The sequence below is a fragment of the Dryobates pubescens genome, chromosome 12 (genome assembly GCF_014839835.1).
Source record: "Dryobates pubescens isolate bDryPub1 chromosome 12, bDryPub1.pri, whole genome shotgun sequence".
NCBI classification, from domain to species: domain Eukaryota; kingdom Metazoa; phylum Chordata; class Aves; order Piciformes; family Picidae; genus Dryobates; species Dryobates pubescens.
The window spans coordinates 5,133,814-5,154,242 of record NC_071623.1 but is presented as its reverse complement, the minus strand read 5'-3'; the positions used below and the strand labels follow the sequence as shown (position 1 = coordinate 5,154,242).

The 20,429-nt window shown below is 56.9% G+C and overlaps 2 protein-coding genes across 2 annotated transcripts in view; both read right to left on the bottom strand.

Moving 5' to 3' along the window:
• Positions 1-16,488, bottom strand: part of LOC104304755 (actin remodeling regulator NHS) — a 145,132-nt gene extending 128,644 nt beyond the window's left edge. Inside the window, 1 exon segment of the mRNA XM_054166150.1 lies at positions 16,404-16,488. Within this exon segment, the coding sequence (XP_054022125.1) occupies positions 16,404-16,488 (85 nt within the window).
• A 1,846-nt stretch (positions 16,489-18,334) lies between these two features.
• LOC128897633 (actin remodeling regulator NHS-like) lies at positions 18,335-19,720 on the bottom strand. Its single transcript, XM_054166149.1, has 2 exons — positions 19,076-19,720; positions 18,335-18,534 (listed from the first exon to the last, which is right to left on the bottom strand). The coding sequence occupies exons 1-2, from the start codon at positions 19,476-19,478 to the stop codon at positions 18,335-18,337; spliced, it is 603 nt and encodes a 200-aa protein (XP_054022124.1). The 5' UTR covers positions 19,479-19,720.
• Positions 19,721-20,429: the final 709 nt, after the last annotated feature.

Below are 20,429 nucleotides of genomic sequence, written 5' to 3'. Positions count from 1 at the left end.
AGAAGGGCCATGAGGAGGAGCAGAGGGCTGGAGCTGCTCTGCTGTGAGGACAGACTGAGGGAGTTGGGGTTGTGCAGGCTGGAGAGAAGGCTCCCAGGAGACCTTCTGGTGGCCTTCCAGGGTCTGAAGGGGGCTCCAAGAAAGCTGGGGAGGGACTTCTGAGGGGGTCAGGGAGTGATAGGACTGGGGGGGATGGAGCACAACCAGAAGTGGGGAGATTGAGATTGGATGTGGGGAAGAAGTTGTTGCCCATGAGGGTGGTGAGAGCCTGGCAGAGGTTGCCCAGGGAGGTGGTGGAAGCCTCCTGCCTGGAGGTGTTTGCAGCCAGGCTGGCTGTGGCTGTGAGCAACCTGCTGCAGTGTGAGGTGTCCCTGGCCATGGCAGGGGGGTTGGCACTGGCTGCTCCTTGAGCTGCCTTCCAGCCCTGACAGTTCTATGGCAGGGTCTCAGCCTAGCCAGGTTTATGTCTGTGCAGGTGAGGTACCTGCACAAGTACCTTCCTTTCACCACACACCCAGCTCAGCCTCCTTGCTTGTGTGCTGTCAGCTCTGAGAAGCAGGAGTGTGGCTGGCAGCATGCCCCAGAGCTGAGGAACAGCAACCTGCAGAGCCCCTGGGGGGACACACTTCACACCATGACATTTCTAGGGGTCAAGGGACCGATGGAATCAGGCATGAGCTGCCTCCTGAGCTGGCTCTGCTCACAGCTTCCCCAAGGGCAATGCCCACTCTCTGTGCTTCTGCTTCCTGCAGTGCCCTCCCTGCTGCACAGTCACAGTGTCAGCCACAGCAGCACCGTGGGGAAGTGACTGCCCTGACCTCAGTGTTGCTTCAGCACCTGTGGAGAATGAGGCAGAGGAGCAGCACAAAGGTTATCTCCTTGTCACAGAATTCTAGGATGGCTCAGGCTGGAAGGGAGCTCAGAGCTCAGCTCCCCCAAGCTCCCCACCATGCCCAGGGACACCTCTCAGCTCCACTCAGCTGCTCAAGGCCTCAGCCAGCCTGGCCTTCAGCACCCCCAGGCAGGAGGCAGCCACAGCCTCCCTGGGCAGCCTGTGCCACACTCTCACCACCCTCACCCTCAACAACTTCTGCCTCAGCTCCACTCTGCCCCTGCTCTGCCTCAGCTCCAAACCATTCCCCCTGGGCCTGGCTCCAGCCCCCCTCAGCCAAAGTCTCTCTGCAGCCTTCCTGCAGGATGCCTTCAGCTCCTGGCAGGCAGCTCTGAGCTGCCCCTGGAGCCTTCTCTGCAGGCTGCACAGCCCCAGCTCCCTCAGCCTGTGCTCACAGCAGAGCTGCTCCAGCCCTGGGAGCATCTTGGTGGCCTCCTCTGGCCTCCCTCCAGCAGCTCTGTGTCCTTCTCCTGCTGGGGACCCCAGAGCTGGAGGCAGGATTGGAGGTGAGGTCTGAGCAGAGCAGAGCCCAGGGGCAGAATCCCCTCTGCTGCCCTGCTGCCCACACTCCTCTGGCTGCAGCCCAGCAGGCAGCTGTGTGCTGGGCTGCAGGAGGGCACTGCTGGCTGCTGGGGAGCTGCTCAGCAATCCACACACTGAGGAAGGCCAAAGTGCTTCCTCATCCACTCCCATCCTGTTGCCAACTCCTGTCCCACACAGCAACACCATCCTCCTGGAGGCTGCACAGGCCACGGGCAGGGCAGCATGAGCTGCACACCAACATTATGCAAGGGAAGGTGTTGCCTTGGACAGCAGCTAGGTCTCAAAGAGAGAGCAGAAGACAAAGCCTCAGCCACTCTGTGTCTCCAAAACTGCTAAGCAGGCTGTCAGGGAAGGGGAGAAGGGGAGGTGGGAGACACAGCTCACTTGCTGCTATAAATGGCATAGGAAAGCAGGAAGGAAGAGGGCTGCAGGACAGCAGACAGACCTCTGATGTGGTTTCCTGGTCAGGATGAAACCAGGAGCCTCACTCCCCAAGCTCACAATGAGAGTTGCAAAGCCACATTCCAGTGTCCATGTTGTGCTTGGCCAGGACTGGGCTGGCAGGGGCCTTGCAGGGTTCCACGTGGCACTGCCAACTGAGCCCCACAGCTCCACAGCAGAAAGAGGGAAAGGAAACCTCAGGTAGGTTTCCCCAGGGCCTCCAAGCTTATCAAATGCCCTGCTGGCCACAATCCTCTTGATTCAGCCTAGTCCTTAATCCATTTTATAGGGCAAGCTGAGCTTTGGCTTGCTCAGTGCCTGCAAGACCCCAGGGAACTGGATGTAGAGACCAAGACTTCAGGTCCCTGCAGCAATGCTTGTTGCAAGGGAACAGAGTGGATAGGGAAGGCTGAAGCTCTTCAGCATGCTGGGGTACAGGAAGGTCAGGGGAGCTGTGTTAAAGCCCAGCCCAAAGCAGCAGGATCTGTGCTGTGCAGCCAGAAGTCTTTTAGGACAAGGATGACAAAACTCCCAGACAGAGGAAAACCAAAGAGGGAAAGAACAAATAGATGTTTGTGCTCAGACCCTGGACTGAGCAGAGCAATGTAACCCCCAGGATAAGACTCTGGGCACGTGGAAGTGCTTCAAGCCATGAGACCCTCCTTTGGCTTTGGAGCACTGAGCTGGTACTCATCTCTTGAGCATCCTCCTGTGCACAAAACATCACTAAAAAGCCACCCCCAAAAAGCTACCCCACCAGAAAGCCAGGATCATTCCCATGCCAGGAACTGGACCTCTTTATCCTGCAAGCCACAGCAACAAAAACACTAAGCAAAACTGAGTGCACACACAGACAGAGTCCACATTTGCCTTTAAAGCAACCCAGGGCCAGTGCATGAAGAGCAACTTTTCAGTCTGTGCATTTCAGCCCTAAAAATGCCCAAATCCTGCAGCCATGGACACACAGAACCATGGAATTGGCAGGGCTGGAAGGGACCTCAAGGCTCAGCCAGTCCCAACCCACCTGCCATGGCCAGGGACACCTCACACTGCAGCAGGTTGCTCACAGCCACAGCCAGCCTGGCTGCAAACACCTCCAGCCAGGAGGCTTCCACCACCTCCCTGGGCAACCTCTGCCAGGCTCTCACCACCCTCCTGGGCAACAACTTCTTCCTCACATCCAAGCTCAATCTCTCCACTTCTAGTTTTGCTCCATCCCTCCCCCAGTCCTATCACTCCCTGACCCCCTCAAAAGTCTGCACTGCACCCCAGGCTGCTCCTACAGCACTGAGCCTACCCATGGCTGCAGCCCCTCAGCAGCATCAGCAGCATCTCAGGAATAACAAAGCAAGCAACACAGAACCATGGAGTTGTCAGGGTTGGAAGGGACCTCAAGGCTCAGCCAGTCCCAACCCCCCTGCCATGGCCAGGGACATAGAGTCACAGAATCAATAAGGTTGGAAAAGACCTCAAAGATCATCAAGTCCAACCTGTCACCCAACACCTCAGGACTAACTAAACAATGGCACCAAGTGCCACATCCAATCCCCTCTTGGACACCTCCAGGGACACCTCACACTGCAGCAGGTTGCTCACAGCCACAGCCAGCCTGGCTGCAAACACCTCCAGGCAGGAGGCTTCCACCACCTCCCTGGGCAACCTCTGCCAGCCTCTCCCCACCCTCATGGGCAACAACTTCTTCCTCACATCCAGTTGGAGCAGCACCTCCCCTCCACCCCCACAGCTTGCCCTCCCATCCAGGCCCACTTAAAGCTCTGTTCAAACATTGTCAGGCTAAGCAAAAGCAGCACAAAGCCAACTTTGAGAAGCCAAGAGGAGGGGGCAAGCTGCAGAACCCTGATGGAGCTGTGCACATTGCCAGCCCAAACACACCACCCTATGCTCCTTCTCCTTCCTCACAGCCACACAGCAGCAAGACAGCTCCTCCAAACGTCCTCAAGGCACTCAGTCTGAGGGGCTGCAGTTCAAAGTCCTGCTGCCCTGGCAGCTGAAAAGGAGGAGAAAACCACAGTGGCTTTGGAAGAATTACAGTGATCCTGTTTAGGAGGAACAAGGGGAGGTCATCCTGAGCTGGGAATCCACAAGGCAGTGCCACGAAGCACAGTTCCTGCTGTGGTTAAATCACAGAGTGCCAGGGGCTGGAAGGGAGCTCCAGAGAGCAGCCAGGCCAAGCCCCCTGCCAGAGCAGGAGCCCCCAGGGCAGCTCCCACAGCAACACATCCAGCTGGCTTTGCAATGCCTCCACACAAGGAGACTCCACAGCCTCTCTGGCCAGCCTGCTCCAGCCCTCTGCCACCCTCACAGGGGATAAAATATTTCCTCCTGATTCCATGGCACTTCCTATGCCTCAGCTTCCACCACTGCCCCTAGTGCTGGCATTGGGCAGCACCCAGCAGAGCCTGGCTCCATCCCCTGGGCACTCACCCTGCACCTCTTTATCAACAGCAATGAGGTCACCCCCAGGCTCCTCTGCTCCGAGCTACAGAGCCCTCAGCTCCCTCAGGATCTCCTCATAAGGAGATGTTCTACTCCTCTAATCATTTTTGTGGCTCTGGGCTGGACTCTCTGAAGCTGTTCCCTGAGCTCCTTCTTGACCTGAGGGGCCCAGACCTGGACACAAGATTCCAGCTGTGGCCTCCCCAGGGCAGAGCAGAGGGGCAGCAGAACCTCTCTGACCTCCTGCCCACAGCCCTTCTAATGCAGCCCAGGCTGTCCTTGGCATTCTTGGCCACCAGGGCACCTTGCTGGCTCAGGGGCATCCTCCCATCCACCAGGACCCCCAGGTCTTTTTCCCCTTCACTTCATTAGCTTCCCATCTCTATGTCTTTCTTCCTGCCTTCAGCCAAGAAAGCATTAGAATAGAATAGGAATAGAATTAACCAGGTTGGAAAAGACCTTGGAGATCATCCAGTCCAACCTATCACCCAGCACCATCTGATCAACTCAACCATGGCACCAAGTGCCTCATCCAGGTTCTTCCTAAACACCTCCAGGGATGGGGACTCCACCACCTCCCTGGGCAGCACATTCCCATGGCCAATCTCTCTTGCTGGGAAGAACTTCCTAACACCCAGCCTGAACCTCCCCTGGCACAGCTTGAGACTGTGTCCTCTTGTTCTGGGGCTGGGTGCCTGGCAGAAGAGACCAACCCCCACCTGGCTCCAACCTCCCTTCAGGGAGTTGCAGAGAGCAAGAAGGTCTCCCCTGAGCCTCCTCTTCTGCAGGCTAAGCAACCCCAGCTCCCTCAGCCTCTCCTCCCAGGGCTGTGCTCCAGACCCCTCCCCAGCTTTGTTGCCCTTCTCTGGACACCTTCCAGCAGCTCAACATCTTTCCTAACCTGAGGGGCCCAGAACTGGACACAGAAAAAGATTGTCCAAGAGGAAAGACTGCCCAGTGTGAGTCTTGAGTTTAGAAGAGGTTGGGAATGGATCTGCTGTAAAGTCTCCCCTAAAACCATGCCAGCTGCTGAAGGGAGCCCTGCACTGGAGGCAGTCAGATGTGATGAGAATGGAAGTGGAAAGCATTTGAGGCAGGGATTTCAGCCCCAGCCAGCACCACACTGCCTGCTATCTCTTATTTTAATCATGCTCTGAGCCCTGCCTTTTTGAACTCCTTATACATTCCCCTATCTCCCTTTGCAGTTCCTCACACATTGGTATAGAAATTCAAAGAGGAGAAGCAATTAGGGCTGAAGCACAAGGCTCCCTTCTCTTGCTGCTAATACATCAAAGGAAATGGGGTGGGGGAAAAGCCTTCCCCCAGCATCCACAGTGAGTAACACAGAGAGCTGCTGCTGCTGCTCCTCTTCACAGCCTCGCAGCTCAAGGAGTTCCAACCCAGAGTCTGATGTCAGCCTCTGATTACGTGGAGATGCCTGGTGCTTGGAAGGAGCAGCCTGTGAGAGCCCCAGCTCTCTGACTCAGACCACAGAGGCCTGCAAGGAAGCTTTTCAGAGGCTTGTGTGCATGATTCCCAGCAGCCAGGCCTATTTTTAACCCCGCTCTGGGCACTGTAGCATCGCTTCCGAGAGCTCCCTGGGGATCTCTGCCTGCTTTGGGTGCACGTCCAGTGGTGTGTGAAGGAAATGTGTGAGAGCAGGGCTTTTGTTTCCCCAAGCAGCTGTGCTCCCCTCAGCTTAGAATTGTCAGGGCTGGAAGGGACCTCAAGGAGCAGCCAGTCCCAACCTCCCCTGCCATGGCCAGGGACACCTCACACTGCAGCAGGTTGCTCACAGCCACAGCCAGCCTGGCTGCAAAAACCTTCCACCACCTCCCTGAGCAACCTCTGCCAGGCTCTCACCACCCTCATGGGCAACAACTTCTTCCTCACATCCAATCTCAACCTCCCCACTTCTGGTTCTGCTCCATCCCCCCCAGTCCTATCACTCCCTGACCCCCTCAAAAGTCCCTCCCCAGCTTTGATCTCTTTGGCTACCCAGTTCTGAGAGAGAAAGTGCAAGGTGCTGCCTTCCCAACAGCCACACTTAACAGCCTGCCTGTGCCAGAAAGGAGAGCATGGGACCAGATGATGTTAGGGAGCAGCAAGGGAGAGCTTCCCCTCTGTTCTCCCCAGCACTGCACATCTCTGCCAGACCAGCCAGAATCTGACCCTTGAAACTGAACCACACAGTGTGAGGGGCTGGAAGGGAGCTGCAGAGAGCAGCCAGGCCAAGCCCCCTGCCAGAGCAGCAGCCCCCAGGGCAGCTCCCACAGCAACACATCCAGCTGGCTTTGCAATGCCTCCACACAAGGAGACTCCACAGCCTCTCTGGCCAGCCTGCTCCAGCCCTCTGCCACCCTCCCAGCCAAAAAGCTTTCCCTCCTCTTCCCCTGCCACCTCCTCTGCTCCAGCTGCCACCCAGTGCCCCTTGGGCTGGCCTTGCACAGCCCTCAGCAGAGCCTGGCTGCCTCCTCCCCACACTGCCCTGCACATCTTCAGCCCCAGCACTGAGGGCAGCCCTCAGGCTCCTCTGCTCCAAGCTCCAAGCCCCAGCTGCCTCAGCCTGGCCTCACAGGGACATCTTCCACTGCCTGCAGCAGCTTGGGGGCTCTGGGATCCACTCTCCCAAGCAGTTCCCAGTTAATTACAGAGGTTCTTCCTTCTGTTCACCGTGAAGCCATGCATGTGAATCAACAGGTGAATGACCTCCCCGTGCCCTCAGGAAGCTATCAGAGCCTGCTTGCATCTTGCTCTCCAGAGCTCCCCCCTGTCAGCCAGGGAAGGAATCCATTGTCTCCCTGGAAAGGCTCCTCTCGGGTTTCTTGACATTGTAAAGGGGCTCCTAAGCAGAACCATGGGACTTTAAAGGGGCTGAGGGAAGCATCTCTGCTAAAGCCACGGGATTCCCAGCAAGTGTGAGCTGTTTACAGCCCTGAGCCTATTTCTCCTCTGCAGTTTCTGACTCCTGTGCAAAGGAGACCTCGGTGGTCTGAAAAGATTGAAGCTGCTTCCAGCAGGATTCCTAATAAAGGCACTGGAAAACCTTTTGCTTGGCTCTTGAGTGTGAGGTTCCACCCCTGATTCTGAGATTACAGAGTGAGGTGGGAATCCAGCTTGGAATACTTTGGGATATGAGGGCTTTTGCCTGGCAAAAAAAAGACAACAAACCACCCCCCCCAAACAACCCAGCACCCCCAAACCCAAACAGTCCAAACCTGTTGCATTAGTGTGGGATGTGGGATGAAAAGCAAGGAACAGAACAGCAAAGGCTTTCCATACTCCACCAGTGGAAGACCAAATGCAAGAGATTTGGCAGCATCCACAAAGTTTGGGAATGGCTTCAGAGGAAAACCAGGAGGGTGGTGAGACACTGGAACAGGTTGCCCTGGCAGGTGGTGGAAGCCTCATCCCTGGGGGGGTTGGTTTTAAGGCCAGGCTGGATGTGGCTGTGAGCAACCTGCTGCAGCGTGAGGTGTCCCTGGCCCATGGCAGGGGGGTTGGGACTGGCTGCTGCTGGTCTCTTCCCACAGGTGATTAGTGCCAGAACAAGAGGGAATGGCCTCAAGCTGTGGCTGGGTAGGGTTAGACTGGGCAGTAGGAAACCTTTTCCCCAGCAAGAGTGGTCAGGGTCTGGAATGTGCTGCCCAGGGAGGTGGTGGAGTCCCCAAGCCTGGCTGTGTTTCAGGGTGGTTTGGATGTGGTGCTTGGGGCTCTGTTTTAGGGGTGACCCTTGCAGAGCAGGGTGAATGGTTGGGCTTGGTGATCCTGAGGCTCTGCTCCAACCTGAAGGTTTCTGTGATTCTGTGGATGATCCTTGAGGATCCCTTCCAACCCTGACAATTCTATGACTCTAAAACCACTTCTGCCTGCTGGTCATCTGTTCCCAGGCAGGCTGTGCCAGGTAAGGGCTGGGGAACCCCCCTGAGCACTGGGCACGCTGAGAGCCTCACTGACCTGGGCAGGACAAAGGAGCTGACACTCTGCTTGCACCTGCAAAGAGCCCAGAGCCTGCTTTCCAGCCAGCCAGCTCCCAAAGCACTACATCCCTGCCAAAGCCACCTGACAAATCCCATCCCCTCCCCTCCTAGATCACCTGCTAAGTGGATGACCAAGACCAGGCCAGCCCCTGACTGGTCCAGCTCATGGGTAAAAGGGCTCCTGTTGCTGGTCTGTAAACAAAGACCTGGACTCTTCCTCCTGCATGGGGACACTCCAGCTAATGGTGCTCTAGCTATGGTAAGGTGGGGATGGGGATCCTCACAGGAGCAGGTTTTTCTTCCTCTGATCCTTTGTTGTCCTGACAAGAGGAGAAGTAAGGAAGAAAGCTTTGGCCTCCTGCTCTTTTCGGCTGCTAATTTGCTGTCAGCCCTCTGCATTCAGACCCCAAGCACCGAGGAAACTCTCCTGCTTTCCCACACCCACAACTCGGGCTGTTTGCATTCCTGGGCAAGCTGCAGTGGAGTGCACCGCAGGGGTGAGAGTCCTCTAACACAGAGCAGCGTGCAGCAGCCAGCCCGACCCCAAACCACCTCACACCCGGCAAGCAAAGCCCAAAGCCTTTCTCCTCTTCCACAAGGACAAGTGGAGACCCCGGGGCATTTCCACTTGGGCAGGTGCAAGGCACAAAGCTGAAAGCCATGGATTGCCTCAGCCAGCATCCAGCTCTGCTTGTTCTGTGGAGGGTTTTACTCTGCAGACAGCAAGGATTGGACAGGGAAGAGGCCTTGAATGTACAAAGGGAGCTCTGAGTGCATCCTTGTGCCTCACGTTCCCCAGGCTACATTAGTGGCTACCTCTGCAGTGTGACTGCCCTTACACTGCTTTCACACACTAGAGAGCACCACCACAGAGTTAAGGCCAGCTAGAAATCTGTGTCCAGAACCACAGAATCTGTCTGGTTGGAAGAAAGCTCCAAGCTCATCCAGCCCAACTTTTGACCCAGCACTGCAGGGTCAGCACCAAACCATGTCCCCCAGCACCAGCTCCACACACTGCTGCAACACCCCCAGGGATGGGGACTCCAGCACTGCCCTGGGCAGAGCACTCCAATGCTTGAGAGCCCTTCCAGGGAAGAAATATTTCCTGAGATCCAGCCTGAACCTCCCTTGGTGCAGCTTGGAACCATCTCCTCTGCTCCTGTCCCTTGCCACCAAGGAGCAGAGGCTGCCCCCTCCTCACTCCAACCTGCCCTCAGGGAGCTGTAGAGAAGTACCTGAGATACCTTTACATAGATATGGCAGAGCCATGGAGGCTTGCACTTGCACCTCAGTGCCACAGAAAATCCAGAGAGTGAAAACTGCACTTTCAATTCTCTAGGGACTTTGTGGAGCTGTGATACAGCACAACACTTATCTGCTCAACCTGCTCCTTTTCTCTTGCCACCTACTCTCAAGGTCTTACAAACCTGCCTGAGGATCTCTGCAAGGATGCTCACCAACAGACAGCCTGGCACAGCCTGAAGGTGCAGCTTTAGCCCTAGATGGAAGCAGAGCTGGAAGGTGCCCAGAGAAGGGCCAGGAGGAGGAGCAGAGGGCTGGAGCTGCTCTGCTGTGAGGACAGACTGAGGGAGTTGGGGTTGTGCAGGCTGGAGAGGAGAAGGCTCCCAGGAGACCTTCTGGTGGCCTTCCAGGGTCTGAAGGGGGCTCCAAGAAAGCTGGGGAGGGACTTTTGAGGGGGTCAGGGAGTGATAGGACTGGGGGGGATGGAGCAAAACTAGAAGTGGGGAGATTGAGCTTGGATGTGAGGAAGAAGTTGTTGCCCAGGAGGGTGGTGAGAGCCTGGCAGAGGTTGCCCAGGGAGGTGGTGGAAGCCTCCTGCCTGGAGGTGTTTGCAGCCAGGCTGGCTGTGGCTGTGAGCAACCTGCTGCAGTGTGAGGTGTCCCTGGCCATGGCAGGTGGGTTGGGACTGGCTGAGCCTTGAGGTCCCTTCCAGCCCTGACCATTCTGTGATTCTATGATCTCTAGATTCCATTTTAGCCACAGTTGAGACTTCAGCACATGGAGTCAAAGAGGAGGAGAGGCATCACCTGATGAGCCTATGTTTTGCAGGAGCCTGGCAGAAGGCACAGAGAAACCTTACAATGGACTCAACCTTTCCCTGCAGCGCTCAAAACCCAAACAGTGTGTAAAGAAACCACAACAAACACACACAAAGAAAACCCTCTACACCAAACAAACCAAAAGAGCAAACCCAAACCCAACATCACTGCAACAAAATAACCAAACCAACCCAAACTCCCAGGGAAAGAGACTGAAAGCAAAAGTGGAACTATGCCAGGGCTCTTCTAGGTAACTTCACAGAATCAACAAGGTTGGAAGAGACCTCAAAGATCATCCAGTCCAACCTGGCACCACAGACCTCATGACTAGACCATGGCACCAAGTGCCACATCCAGTCCCCTCTTGAACACCTCCAGGGATGGGGACTCCACCACCTCCCTGGGCAGCACATTCCCATGGCCAATCTCTCTTGCTGGGAAGAACTTCTTCCTCACCTCCAGCCTAAACCTCCCCTGGCACAGCTTGAGACTGTGTCCTCTTGTTCTGGGGCTGGGTGCCTGGCAGAAGAGACCAACCCCCACCTGGCTACAACCTCCCTTCAGGGAGTTGCAGACAGCAAGAAGGTCTCCCCTGAGCCTCCTCTTCTGCAGGCTAAGCAACCCCAGCTCCCTCAGCCTCTCCTCCCAGGGCTGTGCTCCAGACCCCTCCCCAGCTTTGTTGCCCTTCTCTGGACACCTTCCAGCAGCTCAACATCTTTCCTAACCTGAAGGGCTCAGAACTGGACACAGGACTCAAGGGGTGGCCTAACCAGTGCTGAGCACAGGGCACAAGGACTTCCCTGCTCCTGCTGGCCACACTCTTCCTGATGCAGGCCAGGATGCCCTTGGCCTTCTTGGCCCCCTGGGCACACTGCTGGCTCATGTTCAGCCTACCATCAACCAGTTCCCCCAGGTCCCTCTCTGCCTGGCTGCTCTCAGCCACTCTGACCCCAGCCTGTAGCTCTGCATGGGGTTGCTGTGGCCAAAGTGCAGCCCCTGGCACTTGGACTTGTTGAATGCCATCCTGTTGGACTCTGCCCATCCGTCCAGTCGGTCAAGGTCCCTCTGCAGAGCCCTTCTGCCCTCTAACTGACCAACATCTGCTCCCAACTTGGTGTCATCTGCAAATTTACTGATGGCTGACTCAATCCCCTCATCCAGATGATCAATGGAGATATTAAAGAGGATGGGGCCCAGCACTGATCCCTGGGGGACACCACTGGTGCCTGGAACTTGACTTCAAACGGCCCAAATTCAGGTGGAGCCTAAACCAGTGCTCAATCTATGCACAGCTGCCTTTTCTCATCTCAATCCTGACACCTCAGGGAAGAAGCAAAGCTCACTGCAGCAGAGGGGGACCCTCTGAAGGGCAGAGATCTCCACGCTCCTAAGCGGCTCTGTGGCTAACTGCAAGCACAGGGAGGAGAAGTGGAGCAGCGGAGATACAGAGCAGGCAAACCACACAGCTTCTAGGAAGCCTGGCTGCTGGGTAACACATTGATGCTTTCCAAAGAGAAAGGAAAAAGGGGGGGGGGGGGGGGGAGGAGGGGGAAAAAGGCAAGCCTGGAATGTGTGGAATTCTCTGGGATGCCAGGGTGCAAAGAGGATCTTGTTAATGAGGCCTTTCAAAGTCCGCTGCTGCTGCCTGCTCACTGCCAATTGATTCGGCAAGCAAGATGGTTTTACATCATCGGTTTCTGAGAGGGACAATGTTCCACTTGTGGGGCCCTGAACTGAGGAGTCATCCTTCCAGAGGACAGCAGAGGCAGCCAGCCCCAGGTCTGCACACAAATCCAGCACTCAGAGAAACACAGAATGGTCAGGGCTGGAAGGGACCTCAAGGAGCAGCCAGTTCCAACCCCCCTGCCGTGGCCAGGGACACCTCACACTGCAGCAGGTTGCTCACAGCCACAGCCAGCCTGGCTGCAAAAACCTTCCACCACCTCCCTGGGCAACCTCTGCCAGGCTCTCACCACCCTCATGGGCAACAACTTCTCCCACACATCCAATCTCAACCTCCCCACTTCTGGTTCTGCTCCACCCCCCCCAGTCCTATCACTCCTTGACCCCCTCAAAAGTCCCTCCCCAGCTTTGATCTCTTTGGCTACCCAGTTCTGAGAGAGAAAGTGCAAGGTGCTGCCTTCCCAACAGCCACACTTAACAGCCTGCCTGTGCCAGAAAGGAGAGCATGGGACCAGATGATGTTAGGGAGCAGCAAGGGAGAGCTTCCCCTCTGTTCTCCCCAGCACTGCACATCTCTGCCAGACCAGCCAGAATCTGATCCTTGAAACTGAATCACACAGTGGGAGGGGTTGGAAGGGACCTCAAGGATCATCCAGTTCCAACCCCCTGCCATGGCCAGGGACACCTCACCCTACAGCAGGTTGCTCACAGCCACCTCCAGCCTGGCCTTCAAAACCTCCAGGGATGAGGCTTCCACCACCCCTTCTCCAATCTTTCCCTGTATCACCCAAGATAATCAAGCACCTGATAACAGAACAGGGCAGCACCACACCACTCAGCTCTCTTGCTTGGCAGTCAGGAAAACCCTGAGCAGCAGGCAGCCTGACAACAACCCTGTCACTCCCACATGGTTCTGCTTTAGGAGCAGCCCCTGGAGCTTGCTCATGATGAAAAGCAGTAAAGCACTTGGAGTGGCAGGAGGGCAAAGCAGTTAGTTCAAGGAGCTGAGCAGGAAAACATTTCTCACCCTTGTTTCACTTCCACTCAGAGGGTGGGAAAGGCTTCAGATTTGCAAGAGGTTAGCTGGCCAGAGGCTCAGAGCACAGATGAAAGCACAAGCAGCACCTGGGAAGGCAGAGGCGAGGTGCCTGGAGTTTCTGAAGGTGACCTGGCTGGGCCCAGTGAAGGACTGAATCTGGGCAGCTGCAAGCAGCTTTTCCACACTTCCTGAACAGTGGCAACACCCAAAGAGCACCACACAGGCAAATACCTCCAGGAGGAGCTCAGAGAGGAGCTGAAGTCCTTTCCTTACAGTAAAGCAGAGCCAGTGCTGCAAGTCATGTTCACCACTTCCACAGCAACACAGCTCAGAACCTTCAGGGCTTGAGGAAATAACAGTGGCAGTGATAAACATCACTGGGGGTGGAAAAAAGGCCACTGGAATTAATTTCTCAGTGTAAAATCCCCCATTCTTGGGTGAAATCCCAGACCATGCTACTTCCAAGAGATCTCCTTTCCTCCTGCCCTCCCCTCCTGCATCACCTCTGTGACTGCCAAGGAATCACATTCTGGGCAGGGGACAGGGAAGGCCCTCTGTAACCACTGGCTCCAGCAGCTCCTGAGAGGGTGCCAGCCCTTTATTCCTCTTCCTCACCCAGGCTGTGCCTTCAAAACACATCTCAGAATCCAGCTGGCTTGTGAAGCATGGAGAAAAAAAGGCCTTCCAGTGGCACAGCTCAGTATCTAGGGCATGTCTGGTAGCATTATGCTCAAACCACTATGTTGTGCTGGATGTTAAAACACCAAGAATGCCTCACTGTGGCAAGAGAGCCCAGCAGGTTCAAACTGAGGGCTTACAAAGCGGTCAGGGCACTAACATACCAGGCAGCTCAGCACCTCCACTCCTGCTGCACAGCAAATGCAGTGTGACCATCACAGGCATGGCTTGGATGCAGCTCAGCACCTCCACTCCTGCTGCACAGCAAATGCAATGTGACCATCACAGGCATGGCTTGGATGCAGCTCAGCACCTCCACTCCTGCTGCACAGCAAATGCAATGTGACCATCACAGGCATGGCTTGGATGCAGCTCAGCACCTCCACTCCTGCTGCACAGCAAATGCAATGTGACCATCACAGGCATGGCTTGGATGCAGCTCAGCACCTCCACTCCTGCTGCACAGCAAATGCAATGTGACCATCACAGGCATGGCTTGGATGCAGCTCAGCACCTCCACTGCTGCTGCACAGCAAATGCAGTATGACCATCACAGGCATGGCTTGGATGCAGCTCAGCACCTCCACTCCTGCTGCACAGCAAATGCAATGTGACCATCACGGGCATGGCTTGGATGCAGCTCAGCACCTCCACTCCTGCTGCACAGCAAATGCAATGTGACCATCACAGGCATGGCTTGGATGCAGCTCAGCACCTCCACTCCTGCTGCACAGCAAATGCAGTGTGACCATCACAGGCATGGCTTGGATGCAGCTCAGCACCTCCACTCCTGCTGCACAGCAAATGCAATGTGACCATCACAGGCATGGCTTGGATGCAGCTCAGCACCTCCACTGCTGCTGCACAGCAAATGCAATGTAACCATCACAGGCATGGCTTGGATGCAGCTCAGCACCTCCACTCCTGCTGCACAGCAAATGCAGTGTGACCATCACAGGCATGGCTTGGATGCAGCTCAGCACCTCCACTCCTGCTGCACAGCAAATGCAGTGTGACCATCACAGGCATGGCTTGGATGCAGCTCAGCACCTCCACTCCTGCTGCACAGCAAATGCAATGTGACCATCACAGGCATGGCTTGGATGCAGCTCAGCACCTCCACTGCTGCTGCACAGCAAATGCAATGTGACCATCAGGGGCATGGCTTGGATGCTGTGACTCCATGCCTGTCACCAGCTTGTTCTTCCTGGTGCAAGTCCAAACCTCCAGCCAGTCCTGAGTTAAGGCTGAAAGGTGCCATTTAGCACTGGACTGCCAAAAGAGAGCAGAGAAGCCACCTCAGCATCCCCATGATTGCTCTCAGCATGCCTTAATGTGATGCTGGTAAGGTCTGGGGCAGGCCTGTGACCATCTGCTCACAACTGGGTGCAGTGTGACTTGAGTGTAATAGCATCAGGAGGGAATTGTGTAGGCACTTCATGCCTAACACAAACATTAGCATAGTCTTGCTGCAAGTCATAATGGAGGAGGAGGTGCCAGCCCAGCAAGGAGAAGCCACACTGTCATTAAACACTACAGCAAGGATGGGCAGCCTCCTGCCAGGCAGCTTCTAACCATGCCTTGGGAACACTGAGCATTCTGGAGGCCAAAGGGAGAGGCTGCTGTGGGTGTGCATGGATTTGGGGGGTGGGGGGGTGAGGAGATGATGTGCAGAGTAGTGCAGTTCAGCTCCAGGTTCTGTTTGAGATGGTCAGATGCAGCACTCTGCAAACACAGCTGTGCTGGGACAGCACTGAGGATGGGGAATAAAAGCAGCTGGAGCTGACTGCTCCTGCACCTCGGGGTGGTATGGAGATAGAGTCACAGAAACAGGTTGGAACAGACCCTCAGGATCACCAAGTCCATCTATTAACCCTACTTTACAAAGCTCACCCCAAAACCATGTCCCCAAGCGCCACATTTAAACCACCTTTACACACATCCAGGCTTGGTGACTCCACCACCTCCCTGGCCAGCCTGTGCCAATCCCTGACCACTCCTGCTAGGAAAAGTGTTTCCTACTGTCCAGTCTAACCCTACCCAGTCACAGCTTGAGGCCATCCCCTCTTGTTCTGTCTCTAATTACCTGGGAGGAGAGACCAGCAGCAGCCTCTCCACAACCTCCTTTCACCTTTGAAGCACGTGTGGCACAGCACTGCACAGAGAGGAGCGACGAGGGCTGGGGTGATGTGCCTGAGAGCAGCTGTATGGCCGGAGGCAAGGCGCACACCTCCCGGAGGACAGGTAGCGGCAGAGCCCTGCGTTGTGGAACAGCCCTCGGCCGGCCAGCCCTGGGACATCTGCAACCCTACAAGCGGCGCTGAGCGGCACAGGGAGGGGGAGGAGGAGGAGGCAGCAAGAAGGGAGGGTGGCAGGAAGACCATGACCGAAAGTCTCTGCCTTTCCTAAAGAGAGGAGGCTTTAAGTGCAAGCAGAAAGAACACCACCAGAGCAGCGGAGCCTGCATTTATCATCAGAAGGGGAGAGCCAGACTCTCTAATTAAGCAGATGACATAACTGTGCTGTAATTTCAAGGGTTTGCAGCGTGCACCGAAAACAAGCTGCACTTGCACAATCCAGAAAGGGAAAAGCCGGAGGGATTAGAAGGGCTAAGCTCTGCTCTCACTTACCCACACGACATACCCACAGTTGCTCAGCTCCGGAGACTCCCAGCGAGGGGAACGCCGTGCGCGGAGTTTCGTTTCCTCGCCGCATCGGCCAAGCCTCCTTCCTTCCCTCCCTCCCTCCCTCTCACCGCGGCTCCCAAACGCAGCCCCAGCACCCTGCTCTGATTACACACCCGTCCTCAAACCGCACAGAGCCTCCCCGCCGCCTCGGGTCTGCTCCACAGCTGATGTATATTAATGCATCACCAGCAAAGCCACTCCACAGCTGCCGACGATGTAGTTTAAATGCCGCCGAACACTTGAGGCTTGATTCTGTTAATCAGCGCAGCTTCGCTGACTTTAAGGCTTGACTCCGTGAATCAGCAGGGCTTCGCTGATCCGCGAGGAGTTGCTCATGTCCCACACCGTCCCAAAGGGGAAGAAACGCAGAGCACGACTTTCTTTTCTTAAGTCGTTAAAAACACCTAGAGGAGGGCACACTCGGGGTAAATTCACTTCACTGCATCCACTGGGGGTACTTGGGGTTTAGGGGGGAACAGCAAGAAGGCACAAAGTAAGCCAAATTCAATCCACTGCATCCACTGGAGGTACTGGGGATTTAGAGGGGAAGAGCAAGAAGGCACCAAGTAAGCCAAATTCACTCCACTGCATCCACTGGGGGTACTGGGGGTTTAGGGGGGAAGAGCAGAAGGCACAAAGTAAGCCAAATTCAATCCACTGGAGGTACTTGGGGTTTAGGGGGGAAGAGCAGAAGGCACAAAGTAAGCCAAATTCACTCCACTGCATCCACTGGAGGTACTTGGGGTTTAGGGGGGAAGAGCAGAAGGCACAAAGTAAGCCAAATTCAATCCACTGGAGGTACTTGGGGTTTAGGGGGGAAGAGCAGAAGGCACAAAGTAAGCCAAATTCAATCCACTGGAGGTACTGGAGGTACTCGGGGTTTAGGAGGGAAGAGCAGAAGGCACAAAGTAAGCCAAATTCAATCCACTGGAGGTACTCGGGGTTTAGAGGGGAACAGCAGAAGGCACAAAGTAAGCCAAATTCAATCCACTGGAGGTACTTGGGGTTTAGAGGGGAACAGCAGAAGGCACCAAGTAAGCCAAATTCACTTCACTGCATCCACTGGAGGTACTGGGGGTTTAGAGGGGAAGAGCAAGAAGGCACCAAGTAAGCCAAATTCACTCCACTGCATCCACTGGAGGTACTTGGGGTTTAGGGGGGAAGAGCAGAAGGCACAAAGTAAGCCAAATTCAATCCACTGGAGGTACTTGGGGTTTAGGGGGGAAGAGCAGAAGGCACAAAGTAAGCCAAATTCAATCCACTGCATCCACTGGAGGTACTCGGGGTTTAGGGGGGAAGAGCAGAAGGCACAAAGTAAGCCAAATTCAATCCACTGGAGGTACTCGGGGTTTAGAGGGGAACAGCAGAAGGCACAAAGTAAGCCAAATTCAATCCACTGGAGGTACTTGGGGTTTAGAGGGGAACAGCAGAAGGCACCAAGTAAGCCAAATTCACTCCACTGCATCCACTGGAGGTACTCGGGGTTTAGAGGGGAACGGCAGAAGGCACCAAGTAAGCCAAATTCACTCCACTGGAGGTACTCGGGGTTTAGAGGGGAACAGCAGAAGGCACCAAGTAAGCCAAATTCACTCCACTGCATCCACTGGAGGTACTCGGGGTTTAGGGGGGAACAGCAGAAGGCACCAAGTAAGCCAAATTCACTCCACTGCATCCACTGGAGGTACTCGGGGTTTAGAGGGGAACAGCAGAAGGCACAAAGTAAGCCGAATGCCCCCTTCGAAGCCACTGCTTTTCCCTGAGCGAGACATCAAAAGCCAGGCAGCAATCTTTGCTACTCCAGACTTCCAAGCCGCTGCCTCAGCTATCCAAAAACCACCCTGGGAAGCGTACGCGGCCGTGAGAGCACGAAACCATCAGGCTGCTGTGGAGGCGAAGCCGCAGCCAGCACAAATCAGCAGCTGGTAGGGGCTGCGGAGCCTGTCACCGCTTTTCATGTTTGGGTGGAGAAGCAGCATTCGAGCACTTAACTGCTCCCAGCACAAGTCGCACACTGCCTTAGATCTTTTTCCTTCCCTCCCCTCTCGCCCCCGACTGCCGGTTCTTCGGGGCCGCTCTTTAAACAGAAAGAAGTAATTAACTGAACTTGCTTGCTTTATGGCCCCGAAAGTTGGCCGACGACAGAATAGCTTCATTATTTCTACTAGAGAGCTTAAAAATTTCGACCGGGAAGTCAGAGACGCATTGAAAGGGGAAGACAAATCCGCCCGGCGAAGGGGGAGAGGCTGGCAAAGGGGATAAGCTCCAAAGATGCCCGGGGCCGGGGGGGCTCATCCCCGCCAGCCCCCTCGGAGCCCGGCTGACAGACGTCTGCCGGCCAAACCCTTGGCTTGCAGAAGATGCGCCCCGAGAGCCCCGCCAGCCAGCTCCTTACGTAAGGCACAAACCACTGACATCATCCCTCCCGCCGGCATCGCCGCGGCGCCCAGCGGCACCCACCGACCCGACCCGCCCGCCCGCGGCACGGCCCTTCCCCACCCTGCCGCCGGGGCTCCCTCCGCACCGGCTCCGGCCCCAAACTTTGCAAGGAGGGTTACCGAGGGGCGGCTTCCCCCGCCAGCCCGGGCTGCGGTCCGCCCCATCTCCGCGGTACTTACGCACTGCCTCCTGCTTGGGGTCGAGGCCGCGCACAGCTCCCTGCAGCCCGGCGATGCGGCCGTGGAGCGCCCGGACGCGGCGGTGGGTGCCCTGGATGTCAGCCTCCACCTCCTGGAAGAGGGTGCAGGCGTGCCGGGCCACGTCGGAAAGCTGCCGGAGGATCCGTGACAAGGCCACGTTGCTGACCGAGCAGAGGTCCAGCACCATCAGCACCGCCGCCGACTCCCTCTCCCCGCCGCCGGCTGCCTCCGCGCCCTCGCCCGCCGTCCCCGGCTCCTCGGGCGGCGCGTCCCGCAGCGGCGGCGGCGGCGGCTCCGCTCCCCAGCTCTCCTCCAGCACGGAGGCGGCGGGCTGCCGCCGGCACAGCCGCTGCGGCTCCACGGTCCGCTTGGCGAAGGGCATGGCCGAGCCCTCGGCCGGGGCTCCCCCGGGCTCCGGCGGGCACTGGCAGGGTTCGCTGCCCTCCCGATGTTGTTGTTGTTGTTCCTCCTCCTCTCCTCGCCGCCGCTCCTTGCCCCGCCGCCGTCACTCGCGGGCGGCCGCCGGCGGGCGGCTCATCGCCTCAGCTCCCTCCCTGCGCCGGGCTCCCGGGCTGCGAAGCGGCGGCCGCCGCACCGCCGAGCATCCGCTGCTGCCGCCGCCGCCGCCGCGGGGAGCCGGGGCGCATCCGCGCCGCCTCGCTGGCTCTCGCTCGCTCCCTCGCACGCCGTCCCGCTCCGGCGGCGGGTGTGAAGGGGGGGCTCGAAAACCCGGAGAGAGGAATCCCGCGGCCGGCGAGGAGGAGCGAGCCACCGAAACCTCCCGCCCGGCGGCAGCAGCGGCGGAGGCGGGGGCGGCGCCGGGCGGCCGCCGCGGGGAGGCGCTGCAGGGCCCGGCGCCGAGCGGCGCTGGAGCCGCGGCCTCGGCGCGCCCGGCCGCGGGCAGGCGTCGGGGGTCGCTGTGAGTCGGTGGCGACAGCAGCAGCTCCTCCGGGCGACTCTTCCGCTACGTCCCCCAGCCTCAACCCTCCTTCCCTCCCCTGCCTTCCTCCCGCGGGAGCGCTGCTCAGGTGCCAGGATGAAGGAGGAGGAGAAACAGATACCGAGAGGGGCAGAAGGGAGCCCAAGTCAGCTAAGGCTCGGCTGCTGCAGGGGACAGGTGCTGCAGGGACCCAGTTTCTTAGAAGGTGTCGAGGGAAACTGGGTCCCAGTCAGAGGAGGAGAGCGGTTTCTGAGGCGAGGCAGCGGGAATCCGACGTGTCTAACGAGCAGGCATGAAAGCCGAAGGGAAACTGTCAATTATCGGTGGGAAAGGCTCAGGAGCAGACACCACAGGACGAGCGAACCGCAAAAGGAGAGAGGAGCAGCTGCGAAC

Bases quoted from the DNA above. Each gene is read 5' to 3' on its own strand.
- LOC128897633 (XM_054166149.1), bottom strand. From the start codon at position 19,478: ATGCCCTTCGCCAAGCGGACCGTGGAGCCGCAGCGGCTGTGCCGGCGG. The intron at 18,535-19,075 runs GTAAGTACCGCG...TTCTGTTTAAAG, and splicing joins CCCCAAGCAGGAGGCAGTGC to AGCGGCCCCGAAGAACCGGC.